Source organism: Ammospiza nelsoni, chromosome 20 (assembly GCF_027579445.1).
Source record: "Ammospiza nelsoni isolate bAmmNel1 chromosome 20, bAmmNel1.pri, whole genome shotgun sequence".
NCBI lineage: Eukaryota > Metazoa > Chordata > Aves > Passeriformes > Passerellidae > Ammospiza > Ammospiza nelsoni.
This window is the reverse complement of record NC_080652.1, coordinates 792424-810377: the sequence shown is the minus strand read 5'-3', so window position 1 is coordinate 810377 and position 17954 is coordinate 792424. Positions and strand designations below refer to the sequence as shown.

At 59.4% G+C, this 17954-nt stretch overlaps 3 protein-coding genes across 3 annotated transcripts in view; 2 read left to right on the top strand and 1 right to left on the bottom strand.

Annotated features, from left to right (window-relative positions):
- Window positions 1–1863: 1863 nt before the first annotated feature.
- Window positions 1864–6227, top strand: LOC132082318 (POU domain, class 5, transcription factor 3-like). The gene is made up of 5 exons (XM_059486547.1): window positions 1864–2361; window positions 3905–4016; window positions 4419–4549; window positions 5063–5227; window positions 5976–6227. The coding sequence occupies exons 1-5, from the start codon at window positions 1864–1866 to the stop codon at window positions 6225–6227; spliced, it is 1158 nt and encodes a 385-aa protein (XP_059342530.1).
- Window positions 6228–9263: 3036 nt separating this feature from the next.
- FUT7 (fucosyltransferase 7) lies at window positions 9264–12112 on the bottom strand. Its single transcript, XM_059486539.1, has 2 exons — window positions 12082–12112; window positions 9264–10574 (listed from the first exon to the last, which is right to left on the bottom strand). The coding sequence occupies exon 2, from the start codon at window positions 10528–10530 to the stop codon at window positions 9487–9489; it is 1044 nt and encodes a 347-aa protein (XP_059342522.1). The 5' UTR covers window positions 10531–10574; window positions 12082–12112; the 3' UTR covers window positions 9264–9486.
- A 3215-nt stretch (window positions 12113–15327) lies between these two features.
- The window catches only part of ABCA2 (ATP binding cassette subfamily A member 2), a 33901-nt gene continuing 31274 nt past the window's right edge, over window positions 15328–17954 (top strand). Inside the window, exon 1 of the mRNA XM_059486352.1 lies at window positions 15328–15532. Within this exon, the coding sequence (XP_059342335.1) occupies window positions 15467–15532 (66 nt within the window). The 5' untranslated portion in view covers window positions 15328–15466. The remainder of the gene's footprint in view (window positions 15533–17954) is intronic.

The following is a 17954-nucleotide window of genomic DNA, read 5'->3' as shown; positions in this document are numbered from 1 at the left end:
GCAGTGGGCGGGTCTGCCCGCGCAGCACTGGGCTCAGCATCCTCAGCAGCACGGTAAAGGCATCCCTTGGCAGAGTGAATCCAGCCCCTGCTGGGGAAGGTGCTTCACCGTTCTGGGCATGGGATCCCCGAGGTCCAGAAGCCACAGGGCTCACTCAGGGCTGCCCACGTCTCCCTAACAGGGTTTTGGATCCTTAGATCATTTTCCTGGGACTGCCCTCCCTCTTGGAGCAGTCTGGCACAGCCAGAATGGGCAGCCTGGTACATGTCCTGCCAGGCATCAGGAACATACTTTAATTTCAGCTCATGCATCGGGCCATTTTTTTTCCTACGAGGAATATCATCAGGACGCTTAGTTGTTCCACTTCTCCTGACATGCAGCAGTGCCATGTGCTGAGCCAGGGGCTGCTGCTGGCATTGCGGATGCCAGTCCCTGGATGCCAGCTGTGGGTATAAGTCTCTGTCTGCCAGCCCTTGGGTGCCTGTCTCAGGCATTGCTCCCCGGGTGCCAATCCCCGGATTCCAGCCGCCTCAGCAGCTGCTTCATAAACAGCATCAAGCACCTTCCCTGAGTTCCCCCGCCCACAGCCCCATTCCCATCCCGTCGCGGGGGAGGCTGCTCCAGCCTATCTCCCGGCCATATCTTCAGTGCGAGACGGCTACAGCTCCCGGTAATCCGGGTTAATAAACAGGCAGCAGCGTCGGCAACGGGATAACTCCCTGCCTTGCTCCGGATGGGATCACGGGGCGCTGGCTGGCAGAAAGAGCACTCCTCGCCTTGCTCCAGCTGAGGTCAGGGGGTGCCCACCTATGCTGTTGGTACCTGCCAGTATGCAGGAAGTGGTATCGGGCAGAGCCAAGCAGAGGCCGATGTCATGGCAGGGCTAAGATCGGGAAGCAGAGCCAGGAGGGAAGGAAAGAGGAAATGACTGGAGCAAAACCAGCCCTGGTGAAGGCCCGTTGTGACGGGCAGTGCGAAGGGAAAGTCTTTAAGACAGAGAAAATATGGAGCGTGCTTCAATGTGGAGCCAATGGACACAATAGTTGGGGCAGCAATTCCTTCTCAGGCAGCACACTTTGAACTCTGAGGTCCCAGGGACAGACATGCTCCTCCAAGCCACAACCCTTCTCTGCAGAAAGAGGAGAGGAATGGTGAGACTGTAAGGGGCCTCGAGAGCCTCAGCTTTGTCCATGCTCCCCAAGAAGCTAAGGCTCAGTAAAGAAGACCAGGCATTAAGAGGGGCAAGAGGTGATGGTCAAGCCCTGGACCACCCCTGCTGCTGCACGATGACACCGGCATCTCGCGGCTTGTCCTCTGTACTGGGGACAAGCTGCTGCCACAGCTGGGTGGGCTGCCCTCACACCAGCCCCTGGCTGCTGTTCATGCCTCCAATAGCTGCCCAAAGCCATCCCGTTTCTTGTCTAGACTCCGCAGCGCTGGGGGTTCCCAGGTGGGAAGACCCGTGGCTGCTGCTGTCCTAACACTGGCGCGGGGCCGGAGGGGTTGCGAGGGCCGTGGGTGTCCTCGAGTCCCCCGGGCCTGGAGGGGGTTGTGAGACCCTGCGGCAAGATCGGTGCCCTCCCCCTCCCAGTCCCATCGGGGCCGCCCCGTCCACCTCCCCGCCGGCGCTGGGTGCGGGCCGGCGCAGCCCCCTCCCATAGCACCTTTTCTCCGTGCCCCCCGCCCCCCTGGGGGATCAAGTTCACGCCCGACCCACCGATGCGGGGCCCAATGGGGCCGGGGCCCATCTCCATCCGGCCCGGCCCGTCCGCGCCACTCTCAGAGGCCCCAGCGGCGCCCCAGGAGGGAGGCAGCGGCCGGCAGCCCCCGCATGGAGCCCTAGGGCAGCGGGCGGCGGGCAGCATGTTCAGCCCGGACGGGGGGCTGCCGGCCGCCCCCTTCGGCCTTCTGACCGACGCCGGACCTCCCTTCCCCCGCGGCAGCTTCGACGGAGCGCCCGCTCAGCCGCTCTTCTTCCCCTTCGCCGCCACCGCCGAGCCCGAGCCCGCCCGCGACCCGCCGCCGGCCCGCGCCTGGCTGCCCCCGCCCGTGCCCGCGCCGCCCGCCAAGGTGGAGGCGCGCCCGGGCCGGCCCTGCAGCCAGCCCGAGCCCGAGCCCCGCGCCGCCGCTTGCTGCGGCCCGGCCTGGCCGCCCCCGCCCTGGGCCGGCCCGGCGCCCTCCGGCCCCGCCGCCCTGCCCGGGCCGCCCTTCCCCGGCCCGGCTGCCCCTGCCTTCCCCGGCCCCCAGCTCTGCCCCTCCGCGCTGCAGCCGGGCTCCGGCGGCCCGTCGGGGCTGGGCAGCAGCGGCAGCTCCAGCGGCGCCGCCAGCGAGGGCGGACACTCCAGCGACAGCGGTGAGGAGGTGAGACCCGACGGGACGGGGACGGGGCGGGTTGCCCTGCCCCGCTCCCGCCGGCTGCTGCACACGGTGTGCCCCTGGGGCTTTCCCTCCCGTCTGGAGCCGCGGTTCACCGCCCCGTCGGCAGGAGCTGCCCGGCTGCTCTCGTGTAGCGCCGAGACCTGCCGGTGCCGCCTGTCGGGGCCCGCCGCGGGCGCCACCGGGAGAAGCCCTGACCCAGCGCTGGGGCTCGTCCCGCATGTGGCAGAGTCTCCGCTGGGCGAGAGCCTTGGGGAGGCTGCTTTGGGGTAAGACAGGGAGTTTTAGGAACTTGGGAGAGCAGCTTCCCGTACGCGATGCGGCGGGGCCGTCCCGGGTAGCGACGTCGAAGGTCGGCTCCGGCGTGATACTCGGGGCAGCGCAGCGAGGTCACCGAGGGCTCCTGGCCAGCCCCCTCAGTCCCCTTCGGTCGGCTGCGTCCCCCGCGCCGCTCCCGGAGCTCCACGGGCACTGAAGTTTGCTGGGGCAGAGACAGCCTGGAGATGAGGGCGGGAGGAAGACGGGGGCAGCAGAGCTGGCTCCCGGCACGACTAATTTTGTGGTTTGGGCTAGTTTTGGTATTTAATATTTTTCAATGTTGACGTATCACGATCCCGCCCCGGGGAAAGCAGCGGCGGCCGATGCCGGGGACTGGCCCCTGAGGGGTTGGGAGGATTCGCACTGCCGCCAGCGGGCCGCAGCTGCGGGAGGTCCCACGCCACGATCGATTCGTGTGTGTCCTCGGGCCGCTGCCGGCCGCTCTGGGTGGGAAGTGGTCATGAATGGCATTTTCTAGCTGCGCGACGGTGATCTGGGACGGCACCCCTCCTCCACGGGGAGGGATGCTCTTGAGTTTACCGGTGCTGATTATACGCCAGAATTTACTAGCCGTGGCTCGGTGACAGGAAAACTCATGAAGAACCCGAAACCCCGCTGAAAACGTGTAAATTGGGTAAAGAGCTTCATAATGACCCCGTTGAGGCTGAAGGCTGTTTGGCAGGAAGGTGGGGAAGCGCCTGGGTAGCCGCTTGCCAGAACGAAAGAGCTGGCTGGTAGCAAAGAGGCGCTTCAATTTAACGCGGTTCAGGGGCGCTTTTGTCTCTCTTAACGGGAGTCTTGCCTGCTCCGGATGCAAGAAAAATGAGAGAGGCTGGTGAGGGGCTGCCTCAGCCCGAGAGCCATGGGGAAGTAAATCGGACAAACCTGGGACTCGGCCAACGTGATCATTGGTGCTGCCTCTGGCCAGGTCAGGGAGGCGCGAGCCAGAGGACAAAAGGGACATTTCCAAGGCGTGTTGAGGCAGAGCAGGAGCTCTTGGTGCCCTTGTGCTACCCTTGGCAGCCGCCGCGCCAGATCGGGTCGAGCTGAGCAGTGTGCGTGGCCGGGGTGGGTCCTGTGTGAGCTTGGTCGGTGTCAGTGCTCGAGGGCTCAGCCGAACCCTCCTCTGCCGCTGTCCTTCGGGAACCCAAACAGACCTCGGACCCTGGGCACGACTTGTCCCTTCTCAGTGTCTTTCTGCCCTTGCCAGGATGCGCCAACCTCAGGAGAGCTGGAGCAGTTCGCCAAGGACCTCAAGCACAAGCGCATCATGCTGGGCTTCACCCAGGCTGACGTGGGGCTGGCGCTGGGCACCCTCTACGGTGAGGGGTCGGGGGTGGGGGGGAGGAAAGGCCCTTGTGTTACCCCACAGCCGGTGGGAAGGGAGAGGCCCGCGAGTGATTTGAAATTACTTGGGATAATGATTTCTGCTCCTTAACGACCTGCAAAGGAGGCATCAATCTCCAGTCCTGGGTTGGGGCTCCCGGAGGGGTATCTCCAGATCTGCGGTGAGAAGCTTCGAGCTCACGGGAACTGGTTTAAAATAGCTGCTACAGTTGCTTATTGGGACGTATTTCAGGGCTTTAAATCCCTGTTGAAGGAACAGGGAGAATGCCTTTCCTGGTCTCCCAGGAACAGGGCAAGCTTGGGGGTGGTGATCCTGGGATGCTGCTGGCGAGGGAAGCTGTGTGGTGTGTAATGCCCTGCCTGCCTTGGCCGTGCAGGGAAGATGTTCAGCCAGACAACCATCTGCCGCTTCGAAGCGCTCCAGCTCAGCTTCAAGAACATGTGCAAGCTAAAGCCGCTGCTGCAGCGCTGGCTCAACGAGGCGGAGAACACGGACAACATGCAAGAGGTGCAGGGCTGAGGGGGCTGGGAGCCGGGTACCTGCAAGTCCTGAGCCACAGATTGTCCTCCCTCTCCCACGTGCTTTCAGGGAGAACAGGGAGGAACAGAAGGCATCTTGTGGCACAGCACCATCTTGCTGCATGGCTTTAGTCTGGCTTGAGGGCAAACCACTGGGTATCACCTTCTGTCAGGCTGGGAGGAGGAAGCCCAATCCCCCTGCAGACATGTTGTGGTTGTGACAGCTCCCATTTTGAGTAGCCAGGTCCTGCTGGAATCTCAGACAGGTTGTGCTGCTTGAGCTCCGTGGGGAACCTGGGGAGGATGCAGAAAGATGTGTCCAGCCTCACTGCTGGCAGTGCTGGGACACTGGGAATGGCCCCAGTCACAGTGGAATGATGCTCACTGGAGAGTCACAGGGACACAATCTGTGCCCCAAGCTCTGCAGCCAGCTACACGTTTTCTAAGCCTGGTGGAGACTCTTCCACCTGGTAACAAAACATATTCCCTCTCTCATTCCCAGATGTGCAATGCAGAGCAAGTACTAGCCCAAGCCCGGAAGAGAAAACGCAGGACCAGCATTGAGACCAACGTGAAAGGGACACTGGAGAGCTTCTTCCGCAAATGTGTGAAGCCCAGTCCCCAGGAGATCTCTCAGATTGCTGAGGACCTCAACCTGGATAAAGATGTAGGTTGGGAGGGTGGGGAGGGTGGATGCCCTAATGATGCCAGCTCCTGAGAGTTTGATACTTTAGATCAGAGCAAAAATGAAATACACATGAAGAGCTGTATAAAAACTGCCCTTTAGCCATGCCAGACAGTTAGGATATATATGGCTCATCAATATGAAAAAGAAAAACCCACTTGGTTCCAGAGAAGACTTTTGTTCACAGATTAAACATTTAAAACTTCAGAGAGACAAAAATAGTTCCCAGACCCAGCTACAGGCATCCGTGTTTGTGTGTATGTACATAAATATGTGAAAGTAATCGATAAAAGTAATCCTTTGATACTAATTCATCTCCGAAGATGTTGATTTTTGATCCCAAGAACCCACATGGATAGTTACAATGTTTTTCCCCTGAAATGGAAATGCGCCAGAAGAGACAAACCACATCCCACTAACAATGCGCAAGTTTGCACACTGGCTTCATCTGGCTGTGCTACCAGCCTTTGGAGAGCAGTCTTTCTTTTGATTTGTTATCTTTTTTCCTATTTAACATTTGCCATTTTTGTCATCTTCAACTCTGGAAGCAGTGCAAAAATGGTCATGGCTGAAGTTTGTTTCAGCTGAGCCTAGCAAGGAGTTGTGACAGGGAGGGCGCTACACTGGCAGGTTGGGGTGCTGTGGAGATGCCACCAGCAGAAGGGTCTCCTTGTTACCTACATGGTGTGCCTGGGCCAGCCCTTATCCTTCTCTGTCTCCCTTCCCACAGGTGGTCCGGGTCTGGTTCTGCAACCGGCGTCAGAAAGGCAAACGGCTGCTGCTGCCCTATGGCAACGAGGCAGAGGGGATGATGTATGACATGAACCAGCCCCTGGTGCCCTCCACTCTGCCCATCCCAGTGACGTCCCAGGGCTACAGCCTGGCACCCTCCCCCCCTGTCTACATGCCGACCTTCCACAAAGCTGAGATGTTCCCACAAGCGCTGCAGCCTGGGCTCTCCATGAGTAACAGTGGCCACTGAACCAGGGGCTGTGGGCTCACTGCAGGTGGGCTGGTGCTCTGAGGCAGCCCCCCTTGCCTTTGGGTCACAAAGGCATAGCCCTGCTTCTGCTTGCTGGGCTGATGTGTGTGGCTTTTGGGGTGCAAGGGGCTGAGAGCCTGACCCAGGGATGGTGCCTGCTCTCTGCAGATGCTCCCAGCCCTTCCCTGTTCTATGAGATTACTGGTCCCAGCAGCGTGGGCCCCCCCCGACCTCTCCTGGAGCCAGCTCCTCCTGCCCTACTGCACCCTCTGAAGCCACATGTGCCCAGTGCTCTTGAGCCTGTGCCTGGCCCCAGCCCAGCCGCTCTCCTGCAAGACGCAGAAAAAAATATTTTTTAGATTTTGGGAAGGGTGGGGGGAGGTGGCGGTTTTATTATTTTTTAAAAGGTTTTTTGTTGTAGTTTTTAAAAAGCAAAAGTTTTTGTAGTGATCTAGTTTCCCAGGTGTCTCCTTCCGCCCTGTCATGTAGAGAAGGGCTGGGGTGCCCATGCCCAGGGCCAATGGCTCTGGTGGCTCTGCCCACCCTCCTGGGCGGCCAGGATGAGCCAAGGGCCAGGGCAAGGGGAGAAGGGGAGCCCCCCACCACCCCTCACCCTGTGGCACAAAAGAGCTTCACTGCTCTGTGGAGCAGCTGATAAGGTGTGTTCGGGATGGGGGGTCCTCCCCAGTGCTTTGTGCCCAGCATCACCCCCAGCCCCCCCCACTCTCCAGCCGCTGTCCCCCAGCCCAGCTGCCCAGAGACCACCTTTCCCTGGAGGGCCCAGCCCAGGGGGCCTACACCACCCTTTCCATGCTCTAGCACCCCACGCCTTCCAGCCTGCTGTAGTTAATAATGATTATTATATTTTTTGTTCTTAATCACATTCCCTCTGGCAGTGAAATAAACCTCAGAGTTCTTTGAGGCAAGAATGAGTTCAACATTTCCTAGCCTTCCTCGCATCCCTGCTCCTGCAGCCCAGCAGTTGGGGGTTGGCTGCATGCAGGAGCAGAACAGGGCTGGAGCAAGGCATTCTAAGAAGGTGGACATGTCCCTGTCATTGCCAGCAACATTCAGCTCTTGGCTGCCTGAAGCTTGGCCTCCCTCCATGACTGGTGGCAGCTTGGCCCTGGAGTGGTACCAACTTGTCAGGGCTGTTGCCCCTCAAAGCAGAGGGTGTCAAAAGTGAAGGGAGGGGGTCATCTTCCACTCAGTTCAAGCTGCTGGTTTGCTGTAACTTTCTGGGAAGGTTGGAAGCAGTGTGATCTTATTTGTAGACTGCTCCAGCAGCTGTCAGGGACAGAGCAGGACTAAGGGTGTAATGTAGCAGGGTAGGAAGTGAAGAGGTCTGGAAAGCTGGGGCTGTCCTCATTGTAGTATGGTGCTGACAGGGGAGTGATGGATGTTCCCATATGTGTGGTCCAGCTGAGGCAGTCTCTGGTGGGGTGATAACAACCCAGCCATGCAGGTCCGTTGGGCACTGGGAGCTGAACTGGTGGGAGCGGAGATGTCTGGGGGATGACCCTTCACTTTTTCCCACCACACTCTCTGTTGGCTTGCTCCCAGTCCATTCTCTCAAGGCCCCTTCCCCAGCCAAAGCTGTAGGGAAATCTGGAAAGCTCTGTTTTTTCAGCTTGATGGGTGATAGCTGGGGCTTTGCTCTCTAGGGCTTCCTGGAATAGGGGCAATGAAGGCAGCTGCTCACAGGGCACCTTGGGACCCTGCAAAAGGGCTGGGCTGCGCTAGATTCCAGACTTATGGGGCAGGGCCCCTCTACATCCCTGCTTGCTCCCCAGAGCCTCCTAGTTGTCTGCCCACAGGGTAGGGGCACAGCCATGTGTGGCATCCATTGGAAACTGCCCCCTGTTGCGGCTGCCCAGTGCTGCCTGGCACTTAAAGGGATGCAGAAAACTGGCAGGGTCAGGAACAGAAATATGAGACAGATGTAATCTCTCAAAGGTTTACTTCTCTCCACATTTCCACTATCTGGTTTTCTGCATGCAGCCACACAAGAGCTGCAGCCCACCATGAGACCCCCACATCCTGCTACCTTGGCACCCCCTGCCCATGAGTACCCAGCATCTGTCTGTGGGCACCTGCAGCCCCTCCTGTTCCGCTTCTGGTTGACCCAGAAAACGAAGCGGAAATCTGAAGCCACAGAAGTCAGAAGAGCACAGCGTGCCCATCCAGCTGCCACCTCACCGGGGCTGTGCCAGGGAAGGGATGTCCCCTCTGCTGACTCTGGGTGCTGCCAGTCCTGGGCGCCCAGCAGCTTGCAGGGTGGTAGAGATGGGGTTTGGTGACTTAAGGGCCACAGGAAAGAAAACTGGAAAGGAAGCTTGTGACAAAAAGAATTGTTTACATCAAGGGAGTTAAAGGCACTGAGAAGGGGCAAATAGCAAGAGATGGAGCAGTAATGTCTTGCCCCTTGTCCTGGCGCTCAGCACTGACAGCACCACCGATCTCAGATGGGTACTTGGGATGCTGGTGCAGGGTGCCCTCTGTGTCGGGTGTGCAGGGTTTCCCCAGTGCAATGTGTGCATGTGCAAGTTCCCCGAGAGACTGGCTTTGCTTCAGGGTTGTGCAAGCCTCCAGAGGCTGTCAGCTCACTGGCTTCCTGTCACAGCAGGGAGGGAGTGACAAACCACAGTGTCCCTCTGCCTGCCTGCCTGCCTGGCAGCACTGAGATTGCTCTGAGAGCATCCGCTGTCCTGTGGCTCCTCACTGGCACAGTGGCACCCCTGGCTCAGGGGTGGGGGACAGGAAATGGGTGTTAACCAGGAAGAGCGGGAGCAGATGCTGTCCTTCCTCCCTGGCCATGGGGTAATTGACCCCCCTGGGTTGACGCCCACTCCAGCCCAGCCACAAATGTCACCACAGGGCCTCTGCTGCCATGACTGGCACTCAGCAGGTGCTGGGGGGGACATTAAGGATCATAGGAGCAGGTTGGGGAGCCCTGAACCACCCACCACCCCCCTGCCCTGTCCACACCACATGCACAGCCTCAGCAGCACTATGCCATTTATTTCCAAAGCACCTTCTGGTTCTGCCAGCACCCTGGCAATGTGTTCAGTGTTAGGTTGGGGTGATAAGTCCTGTTTCACAAGAAGTGAAGTAATAAGTTGCTTGAAGTCCCAGTGTGACAACAGCTGGGTTAGGAGGAGAGTGGGGGCTCCTGTCGTTGCTTCACATCCTGTGTACAGGTGGCTGCCTCACGCACCTCCCACCCCGTCTGCATTCATCCCAAGGGTCCCAGCACACACTAGGAGTTGAACCAGCTCTGCAGGTCAGGATAGACGTGGCCATGGCGCAGGCGGGGGTAGGCTGTGCAGATTGCACAGATCCGCTCCCTCCAGTCAGTGTAGAGTTTCACACTGAACCTCCTCTGCCAGGCAAAGAACTGCCGGTAGCGGCTGGAGTTCATGGTCTTCAGGAAAGTGGCCAGCTCCTCCAGGGAGCCAAAGTCGTTTACATGGATGAAGGAGTCTGCAGGAACAAACTGCTCATAGTTGGCCCTGGATGGCCCCAGCACCACAGGCACGGTACCGGCCAGCAGTGAGTTCCTCCAGAGTTTCTCTGTGATGTAGTCCCGGTGGATGGAGTTCTCAAAGGCCAGGTAGAACTTGGACTTGGATATTGTTGACAAGAGGCAGTCCTTGCAGAGGGGCTTGTTGTTTGCTTTCCCATATATATTCACATGGAGGTACCTGGAGAGGTTTTTGTAGACTTCGGCTCTTTTCTGAGTCCTGTGGTAGTTGCTGATAACCCAGGACACCAAGTTGGTCTTTGCAGGGATGTTCACAGTGGCTGACCGGTTGGGCACAAGCTTGCCATAGGGGATGAAGATGTCTGAATCCTGTCTATAGGTCATCACCCAGTTGAAGGTCTTGTTCCATGCTGCTAGAGCTCTAGTGTTGGAGGGGGACTCCAGGGACACCCATACCCAGTTCTGCCCTGGCAGCCTCTCCTTGGGTAGTTTGTCCCGGCCAGGCTGGAGCCTGGAATGGGGGAACACCACCACATGGGCCTGGTGCAGGAGCTGCCGCTCTGTGGTGAGCTGGCAGCCTGTGATACTGTACAGCTCACGGCACACGTCTCTGCTGACATTGGGGACCTGCTTGGAGGGCCATTCCCACACTAGGATCATCAATGGCTCCCTGTGTTTAGACTCTTCTCCAGAGCCCTTGGAGGGGTCGAGGAAGAACCTCAAGTTCCAGAGGGTGGTTACAAACACTCCAGCAGTGACCAAGGCTTTCACACCAGGCCGTCCCCATGGTGACCATCTCAGCGGCAATGCCCAAGGCATGCTGGTGGGTTGGCTATCGCCTCATCGGATGACAGAGCTGACACCTGTGAGAGAGGAGAGGCTCCTGAGGACCATCAGCTCGGCTTGCCAGGGACGAGGGGTGATGGGGAGGCACTGTGGCCAGAGGGGCCAGAGAAAGGGCTTCTTCATGAAGCCTGGGCCTCAGCATCACCCCAGGACCCTCTGCTTCCCTGTGCCACAAAATTCCCCATGCACATGCTTTCACCCCAGGGTGGCCTTTGATAATGCTCTTGTAGTTCCTTGTGACTTTTGGGGGAGCACAAATGCTGCTGGGAGGTGCAGAGTTGATGGGAAGCAGCCACCTCTGCCCCTCTGCCCCGCCTGGCTGGCCCCACTACAGACAGTCCTTGCTTGCTCTGTGCCTCAGCTTCCCCACCAGACACACAACCACAGTCTCAGTCCTTCTTGCTTTGCCCAGAATAGGTCAAACCTGATAAGCAGCCAGCCTTGCCTCTGCTGTGCACCAAAGGACAAGAAGGAGTGTCCCAGTCCCAGCTGAATAGCCCCACGGTGACGCCTTAGCTGCGAAAAGGGGTGACTGACTCTGAAGTTCAAAACTCTGATGAGGGCCAAGTTTGGCAGTGCCCTGACCAAGAAGGGCCCACTCACCCCAGTATTCTCCTGTGACAGTGGCAAGGAAATTGCCAGGCTCAGGGTGCCCTCCCCAAGTCAGGATGCACTCCCCAGTCCCTAAGGGCATCAGGAGCCCCAGCAGGCTGGGGCCCAAACACTCATATTTTATATTTAGGATGTCAGAGATGGCCAGTGCCCCACTGTGTGAGCACAGAGGAGAGGGAGGACAGGGAGAGCAGGGAGGACAGTGCAGCACTTGGGGCTGCCACTGGTGGGGCTCAGTTTGCAGGCACATGGGCCCCCCAGCTGTGGGATGTTCACCCTGCCAGGGTGCCCATCTGCCCGCCTCGGGCTTCTGTGGTTTAAGCAACAGCCCTGCTGGGAGCAGAGCCGTGGCAGAAGTGGACAGGGAGATGGTTGGCTGCACGGGGGACTAGCCACCAGCTTAAGCCCCCTCTGGAGGGCTGGTTACACTGCAGGGCTCAAAGCATTCAGCACCACAGGTGGTTTCTTCTTTTGTGGAAACCTCTGGAAACATGTGGGCTGCCTGAGCCCTGCTGCCAGCTGGGGCTGAGCCAGTGCCTCCAGTATTGGGGTCTCCTGGAAAACAGTGCCCTACTTTCCCACCCACTGCAACACTGCAGCTTGGCTGCAAAAAAATCCCTTCCCCACCTTGGCCCACTCCATCTGTCCTGCTAAAATGCATGAGCTAAGTTTAAGCTCCAGACAAATCTGGCATGGGAAGCAAAAGGGATGGGAAAGCTTTGCTGGTTCCCTGTACTGCACATCAGTGCTGCAGGTCTCTGTCCCCAGCAACAGGAATGTTGCTTCTGTTTTGGGGATGTTGCCCCCATTTTGGGGATGCTCTGAAAGGAAAACCCCTGCTGTAGCAGTGGCAGGGGCCAACCCATTTTTCAGCCCCTCTCCCCTGGTCAGTAATGTTGGACTCAGACTTACTGTGGTGGAGGTGTGCGAGGTGCCAGATTCGTCTGCCTGGGTGCTGCTGGGCTGGGGCACTTGAGGGCTTCCTCTTTTTTCAGTTTTGCCTTGTCCCAGCCCCACAGCAGGTCCTTCCTGCCCCACGTGTCAGCTGGCACACCCCGCTCCCAGCACTTCCCCTGCACTGTGCTGGGGGTGGGTACCCTGTGACTGGGTGGGTGCCCCATGGTTGGGTGGGTACCTTCTGGCCAAATGGGCACCCCATAGCGGGTACATGGCCCAGAACAAGATGGGTGCCCCGTAAGTGCCCTCAGCCTTGACGAGGTGCCACCCATCTGCCACCCGCAGCTTAGTTGCAAACAGGATATCAACTCCCACTGACTCATCCTGAAACAATCAACTAACAGCCCAAAAGTGTCACTGAGCTCTGGGCACTGTCCTGTCTGGGATTTTTCCTGCCAAAAGGGGAAGCAGGCACATGTGAGCCTCAACAGTGTGTACACAGAGAGCTGCCTTCTCTGCCCCTGCCCCAGTTCTGCCCTGCTCTCTGTCTGGCTCAGTTTTGTCCTTTGCTGGCATTGCTGTTCAGGACCCAAGTCTCCATGAAAGCCCTGGTAGGCAAAATGAGATGGGGAAACTGAGGCAGAGGCAAGAGAGGAGCATCGAAGTGTGCAGCACTGTCCCTGAAGCTGGTAAGGGTATGTCCTACACCTTGGCACACACGGAGCTGGGAACAGGGCTCCAAACTGCTCCCTGGGGGTTTTTCAGGCTGCTCCAGTACCCCTGGGATCTGCACCCTCAGTCCTGCTGGCTGCCAACCTCTTGGGATCCCTGTTGGGTACAATGCCATGCCACCATGCCACAGTATATCAGGGCTCTGTGGTTTTACTGACACCCCAGGAATCCTCAAAGGCCAACTGCAGCCCCAAGAGAGGGTGTTCCTTCTTCCACAGCCATGTCCATTTCCTGTCATCTTTTCTCACTCCTTTTCTGCATTTCTTCCCCTGCATGATTGAGAGTGCAGACACTACAGTCCATTCCCAGGGCACCATTCTGAGCCTTGCCTGCCCCAGCCTTGCTGTCTGTGGTCAATAGTCCCTGCCTGGCTGGAGCACTCAGCATCATTCTGCTGCTGCCCCTAGCCTGAGAACCCAGGGCCGCATGGGCTGGGGCCATTCCCCTCCTTGGAGGACAGCGCTGGAGACAGCATTTCCGTAGGGCATTGAGGATGGCTGGTAGAGCAGCAGGGAGCTTTTCCTTGGCACCTGATAGCTGTCATGTGCGGGTGCTGCCCCAAGACACCCTGTGTGCAGGGACAATGCCCTGCAAGGACTTGCAGCCAGTGGATCCAAACACCCTGACCCTGTGGACCAAAGGACATGGCTCTGAGCCAGGCAGGGAGCCAGGGCCAGTGCTGCTTGGGTGGGTTGGGCAGAGATCAAGGCCAGAGGTCAGGCCATGAGACCATCAGGAATGCAGGACAGCACCAGCACAGAGCAGAGAGAAGTATGTGTGTGGGTACTGCCATCTGCAGATGACTGCATACAAAGACAGGAGCTTGGCCACCCCACAAGGAAGTCCCCTGAGAGGTGCTCAGGGCTCCATGTTCTCAGGTCTTCAGGACCTTTTGTCCATGGAGGAGATGGGCCACAAGGTCTTTGGAGCTTCTAGACCAGGGAGGGGTTGGGCCTTGGGCATCAGGCCCTGGGTCCTTGGAGGATTTTTGCCACTGTGTCTCCGGGACTGTGCTGTCTCGTGGTACACTGCTGGATCTGTCTCTTGCTGGCTTCTTGGGGTTTCCATGGCCATGCCAAACAGAAGAGCAGTCGTGAAGCTCCCCCAGGGCACCCACCCAGGGGCAGCAGGAGGGAAAATGCAGGAGACCCAGGTCAGGGCTTTGACCCACCCATGGGTCCCCCCACTGTGCCCCTCCAAGTTGGGACAAACTCTGCTGCAGGACAGGGACTTGGAGATGCTCCTTGTGTGGGCTGTGGGCAAACCATGCACAATTCTTTGTGAGGAGTCTAGGGTGACTGCATCCCTCCTTCCCCAGAGACCTAGTAAAAGCCTAGCTCCCCTCAATTCTGGGCATCTGTTACCTGTAGCCCTGTCCGCCCACCCAGCAACCCTCACAAACCAATCACCCTCACCAGAGCATGGAGCTGGGCACACAGGGCCTCTCCACCACCACATCACCAGGCATCCTTTGTCCTCCTCGACCTCAGCAGTGTTTTGCCCAGAAGTTTGGGGAATAATGCTGCTTTGTGTTGGACAAGGGGAGCTTTTGTTAGCCCCAGGCAGCTGCCAAAGGGCCTGCCCTGAGCACAGTCACCCTTGGCAGCACCACTGCAGCTGGGACAGCCAGAGAGGGATTCACTGCTCCTGGCTACACTTGGCCCATGAAGAGCATGGAGAATGAGATGGTTACACAGAGCTGGAGGAAAGGAGAGGGAAGAGGGAGAGAAGGCTGAGGGAGAGCAGGAAGAGGGAGGGACAGGTGGGAAATGGAGAGAACCAGAGGAAAAGGAAAAGGGAGGGAAAGAAGGAAGGGGGAATGGATGAAAGCAAGGCCAGATGGAAAGAGGAAAAGATGGCAGGAAGGAGGAAAGGAAAGAACAAAGAATGGAAGGAAGGATAGATGGGAGGATAGATGGACAGGTGCAAGAAAATGTGGATAAGAGGAAGGATGGATGAACGGCAGGAAAAAGGATGGATGGAAGAAGAGTGGATGGGATTAAGGAGGAGAGCTGGCCTGGTTCAGTCCTTACTGCTGAAGGCATCCAGCCCTGGGTTCAGAGCTGACAGGACACAGATGTGGCAGCAGGTTGGTCCTTCCAAAAACACCCGTGGACGCCCCAGCACATGCCTGTGGGACAGGTCAGGCAGGAGCAGGGTGGGCAGCGTGCAAGAGAAGGGACAGCCGAGGCACCCTGGCACACAGGTCCCGCAGCCACGGGCTAGTCCTTCCTGCTCTGGGGGAGCACCAGGGGCAGAAGCGCGGAGGTGATTTGTGTATGGCTGAGGGGCGGGAGGGCGGCGGCTCGAGGGGAGCGAGGATTCCCCGGCCCCTGGGGCAGCAGCTCCGCTCTGCGCAGTCAGCACCGAGGCCACTGTTGCCGGGATGAGCCGGGCACGGGCCGCGCTGGGCCGGGGCTGCCGTGCGGGCGCAGCGGGCGGATTCGGCGGCGCCTTTAAGGGGCGGCAGCGGCGGGCCGGGGGTGGTGCTGGTGCAGCGCAGGGTCGGGGCGGGTGCGGCGGAGCCAGGCCTGGGCCGAGGCCGCTTCGCTTCCTCGCAACCTACGGCAAGCAGTAGACGCCGGCTGCGAGGGGATGGCGGTGGGCGGCGGGTGACCCCGGAGCTGAGCGCGACGCGGCCCTTTGGCGGGGCCGGCCCGACCCGACCATGGGCTTCCTGCATCAGCTCCATCTTCTGCTCTGGAAGAACGTGACACTGAAGCGGCGCAGCCCGGTGAGCGGGGGCGGGGGGGCCCTGCAGCCCCGAGGGGCGAGGCCAGGCCCCGCGCGAAGGTGGTGCCGGAGGGTCCCCCCAGTCCCTCGGCCCGGCGGTGTCCGCCTGCCTCGGGCCGCCCGTGCACGAATCCTCCGGCCCGGCGCCCCCGGGCCTCTGTGTGGCAGCAACAGTTGGGGCTCTCCCACTTCGCTGTCGTGTCGGTGAGGCCACCCGGTCCCGGGGGCCGCAGGAGGAGGGGGGCTGGATGTCGCCTCCTCGGGGTGGGATCGCTCCCCAAGCCCCGATACCCACCGGGTATAAATAGATTCTCAGTCCATATGTGGGTCGGAGCCGCCTATCTTCCGTGGGCTGGAGAATAGGCAACTTCGTGGGGTTGGGGGCCGGGGGGCTGGTGTGTGTCCCTCCCGGGCTGGCAGAAGGGACAAGATGGCATCGACCGTGCTGGGGCCTCGGGGCCACTGCCACCCTGTCGCAGGCTCCCTGTGTGGGGTCATCCCTCGGCCCCCGTGGGATCCTGCGCTGTGGGCCGGGGGTGGGTGCGCGGCCCGAGGGAGCCGGTTATTTTTTGCGGGTGGGGGAGGGGAACGAGCTGCTGCTCGCAAGCTGGCATCGCTTTTCTTTTCCCTTCCCAATTATCCCGCAGGCCCGATCCTGCTGTTCCTCATCGGCAGCCACCAGCCCCAGACCCCGTGTCCCGGTAACCAGAGCAGCAGAGGCTCCTGTGACAGGAGCAGGGATGAGCCTGGCGCTGCAGGCAGATTTCCCTGGACTGACAGCCCCGGTGCCCCCAAAATGGATGAGGGGGATGATGCTGTTTGGCTGAGTCATCTCCCCTCTTTACCCTTAGCAGAGTTGCACGGCCACGGCAGGGGCTGTGCCGGACCCTTGCCTGCAAGGATGAGCAGCCTGGCATGGCTGGGCCCTGGCACACACCGGCTGACCTGGCCTTGGCTTCCATGGCCATTGGGTTACAGAGTGGGGGTGCACACAGCTTTTGGGGAGCCATTTCTCTGTGACCCTCCCTACCAGCCCCGTGGGCAGTGTGGGGGTGCAGCACAGGAAGCTGTGGCCAGAGGAGGAGGAGGATGAGGAGCCCAGGCCGCATCACCTCCATCTCTATGGACTGTTGCTGGCGTGCCACTGCTTCAGGCAGGGTGGCAGGGTATGGAGCAGCCCCTCCTTGCCCACCCAGTGATGCTGTGAGTGCAGCGGACCAGCTGGGAGCCAGGATGAGAGCTGGTCCCAGTGCCGCGGGTGCTCATGGATGGATCTGATGCAGTCCTTAGGACAGCTGTGCCCTGTGTATGTCACCTCCTTCCTTGTGCTACTGCTGTGTGTGAATCCCAGAGCCACTTGGTGTCCCTGGTCTGCGCAGGGGCCATCATCCTGCCCGCTCTGTGGGGAGCTCTGCCCTCTTGGAGTAGTGCTGGGCTGAGCTGCCAGTGGTGACTGGCCAGGGCAGAGCCAGGCCCTGTGTGGTGGCTGTGCCTGGCACTCAGCAGTGGGTTCCCCAGTGCAAGTCTGTCCTGGCAATAGCCGCAGATGAATGTTCCACTATGAGAAACCAGCTCCAGTTGGGGTGATCTTACTGCAGCAGCCAGAGGCTGGGGGACTGGAGCAGCTGCTGCCCCTGGTGTTCACCCAGGGGCAGGCAAGAGTTGGGGGTTGCTGGGCCTCTCCCAGCCTCAGAGAAGGAGTGTGGGCACAGCAGCTGCCTTTTGGTCCATCCTAGTGCTGCAGGTGCTCCCCTGGCATCAGTCCTTGCCACCATGTGCTCCCCTCCCGGCAGTAGGTGGAGTAGGAAACCCAGTGCTGCAGGGGAGGGTGGGAAGCAGAGACCTCAGGTTTGACTGAGGGCTCTGACAACTGGAGCAGTTCTGTGTTCTGCCTATGAGTGTTGGTGGCCTGGGGGTGTCCCTATTGTCCCTGGCAGCAGGGGCTGTTCAGGAGCAGGATTGCAGTAGGGTACAGCCATGGTTTTGGGACAGACTTTATTCATAGTTTAGACAGACTTTCATATTCACGGGCAGACTTTATTCATTTATTCATTATTAATATTCATTATTTAGGTGAGGACTTGGCCAGGCCACTTATGGGTGGGTGGTGGGTGCAGGGAGACCTGCAGCATGGCCAGGCACTGTCCCTGATCAGTGGCACCTCTGTAAGGCCTTGTTCCCAGCCCATGGTGGCTTTGGACCTTGCCTAGTGTGGCTGAGCTGTTCCAGGGACTGCTCTGGGGTTTGGCCATGATTTTATTCTTCCCAGAGCATAACCCTGGGATGATGGAGGTCTGAGCAGAACAGCATTGGTGGCTCTTGGCGGAGGGAAGCCCAGGCTGGGGGGTCCCTTGGTGGTGCCCATGGCAGCCCTGGGGATTGCTGGCTGTGCCTTGAATCTGCTGGGACAGGAATTGTTAAAG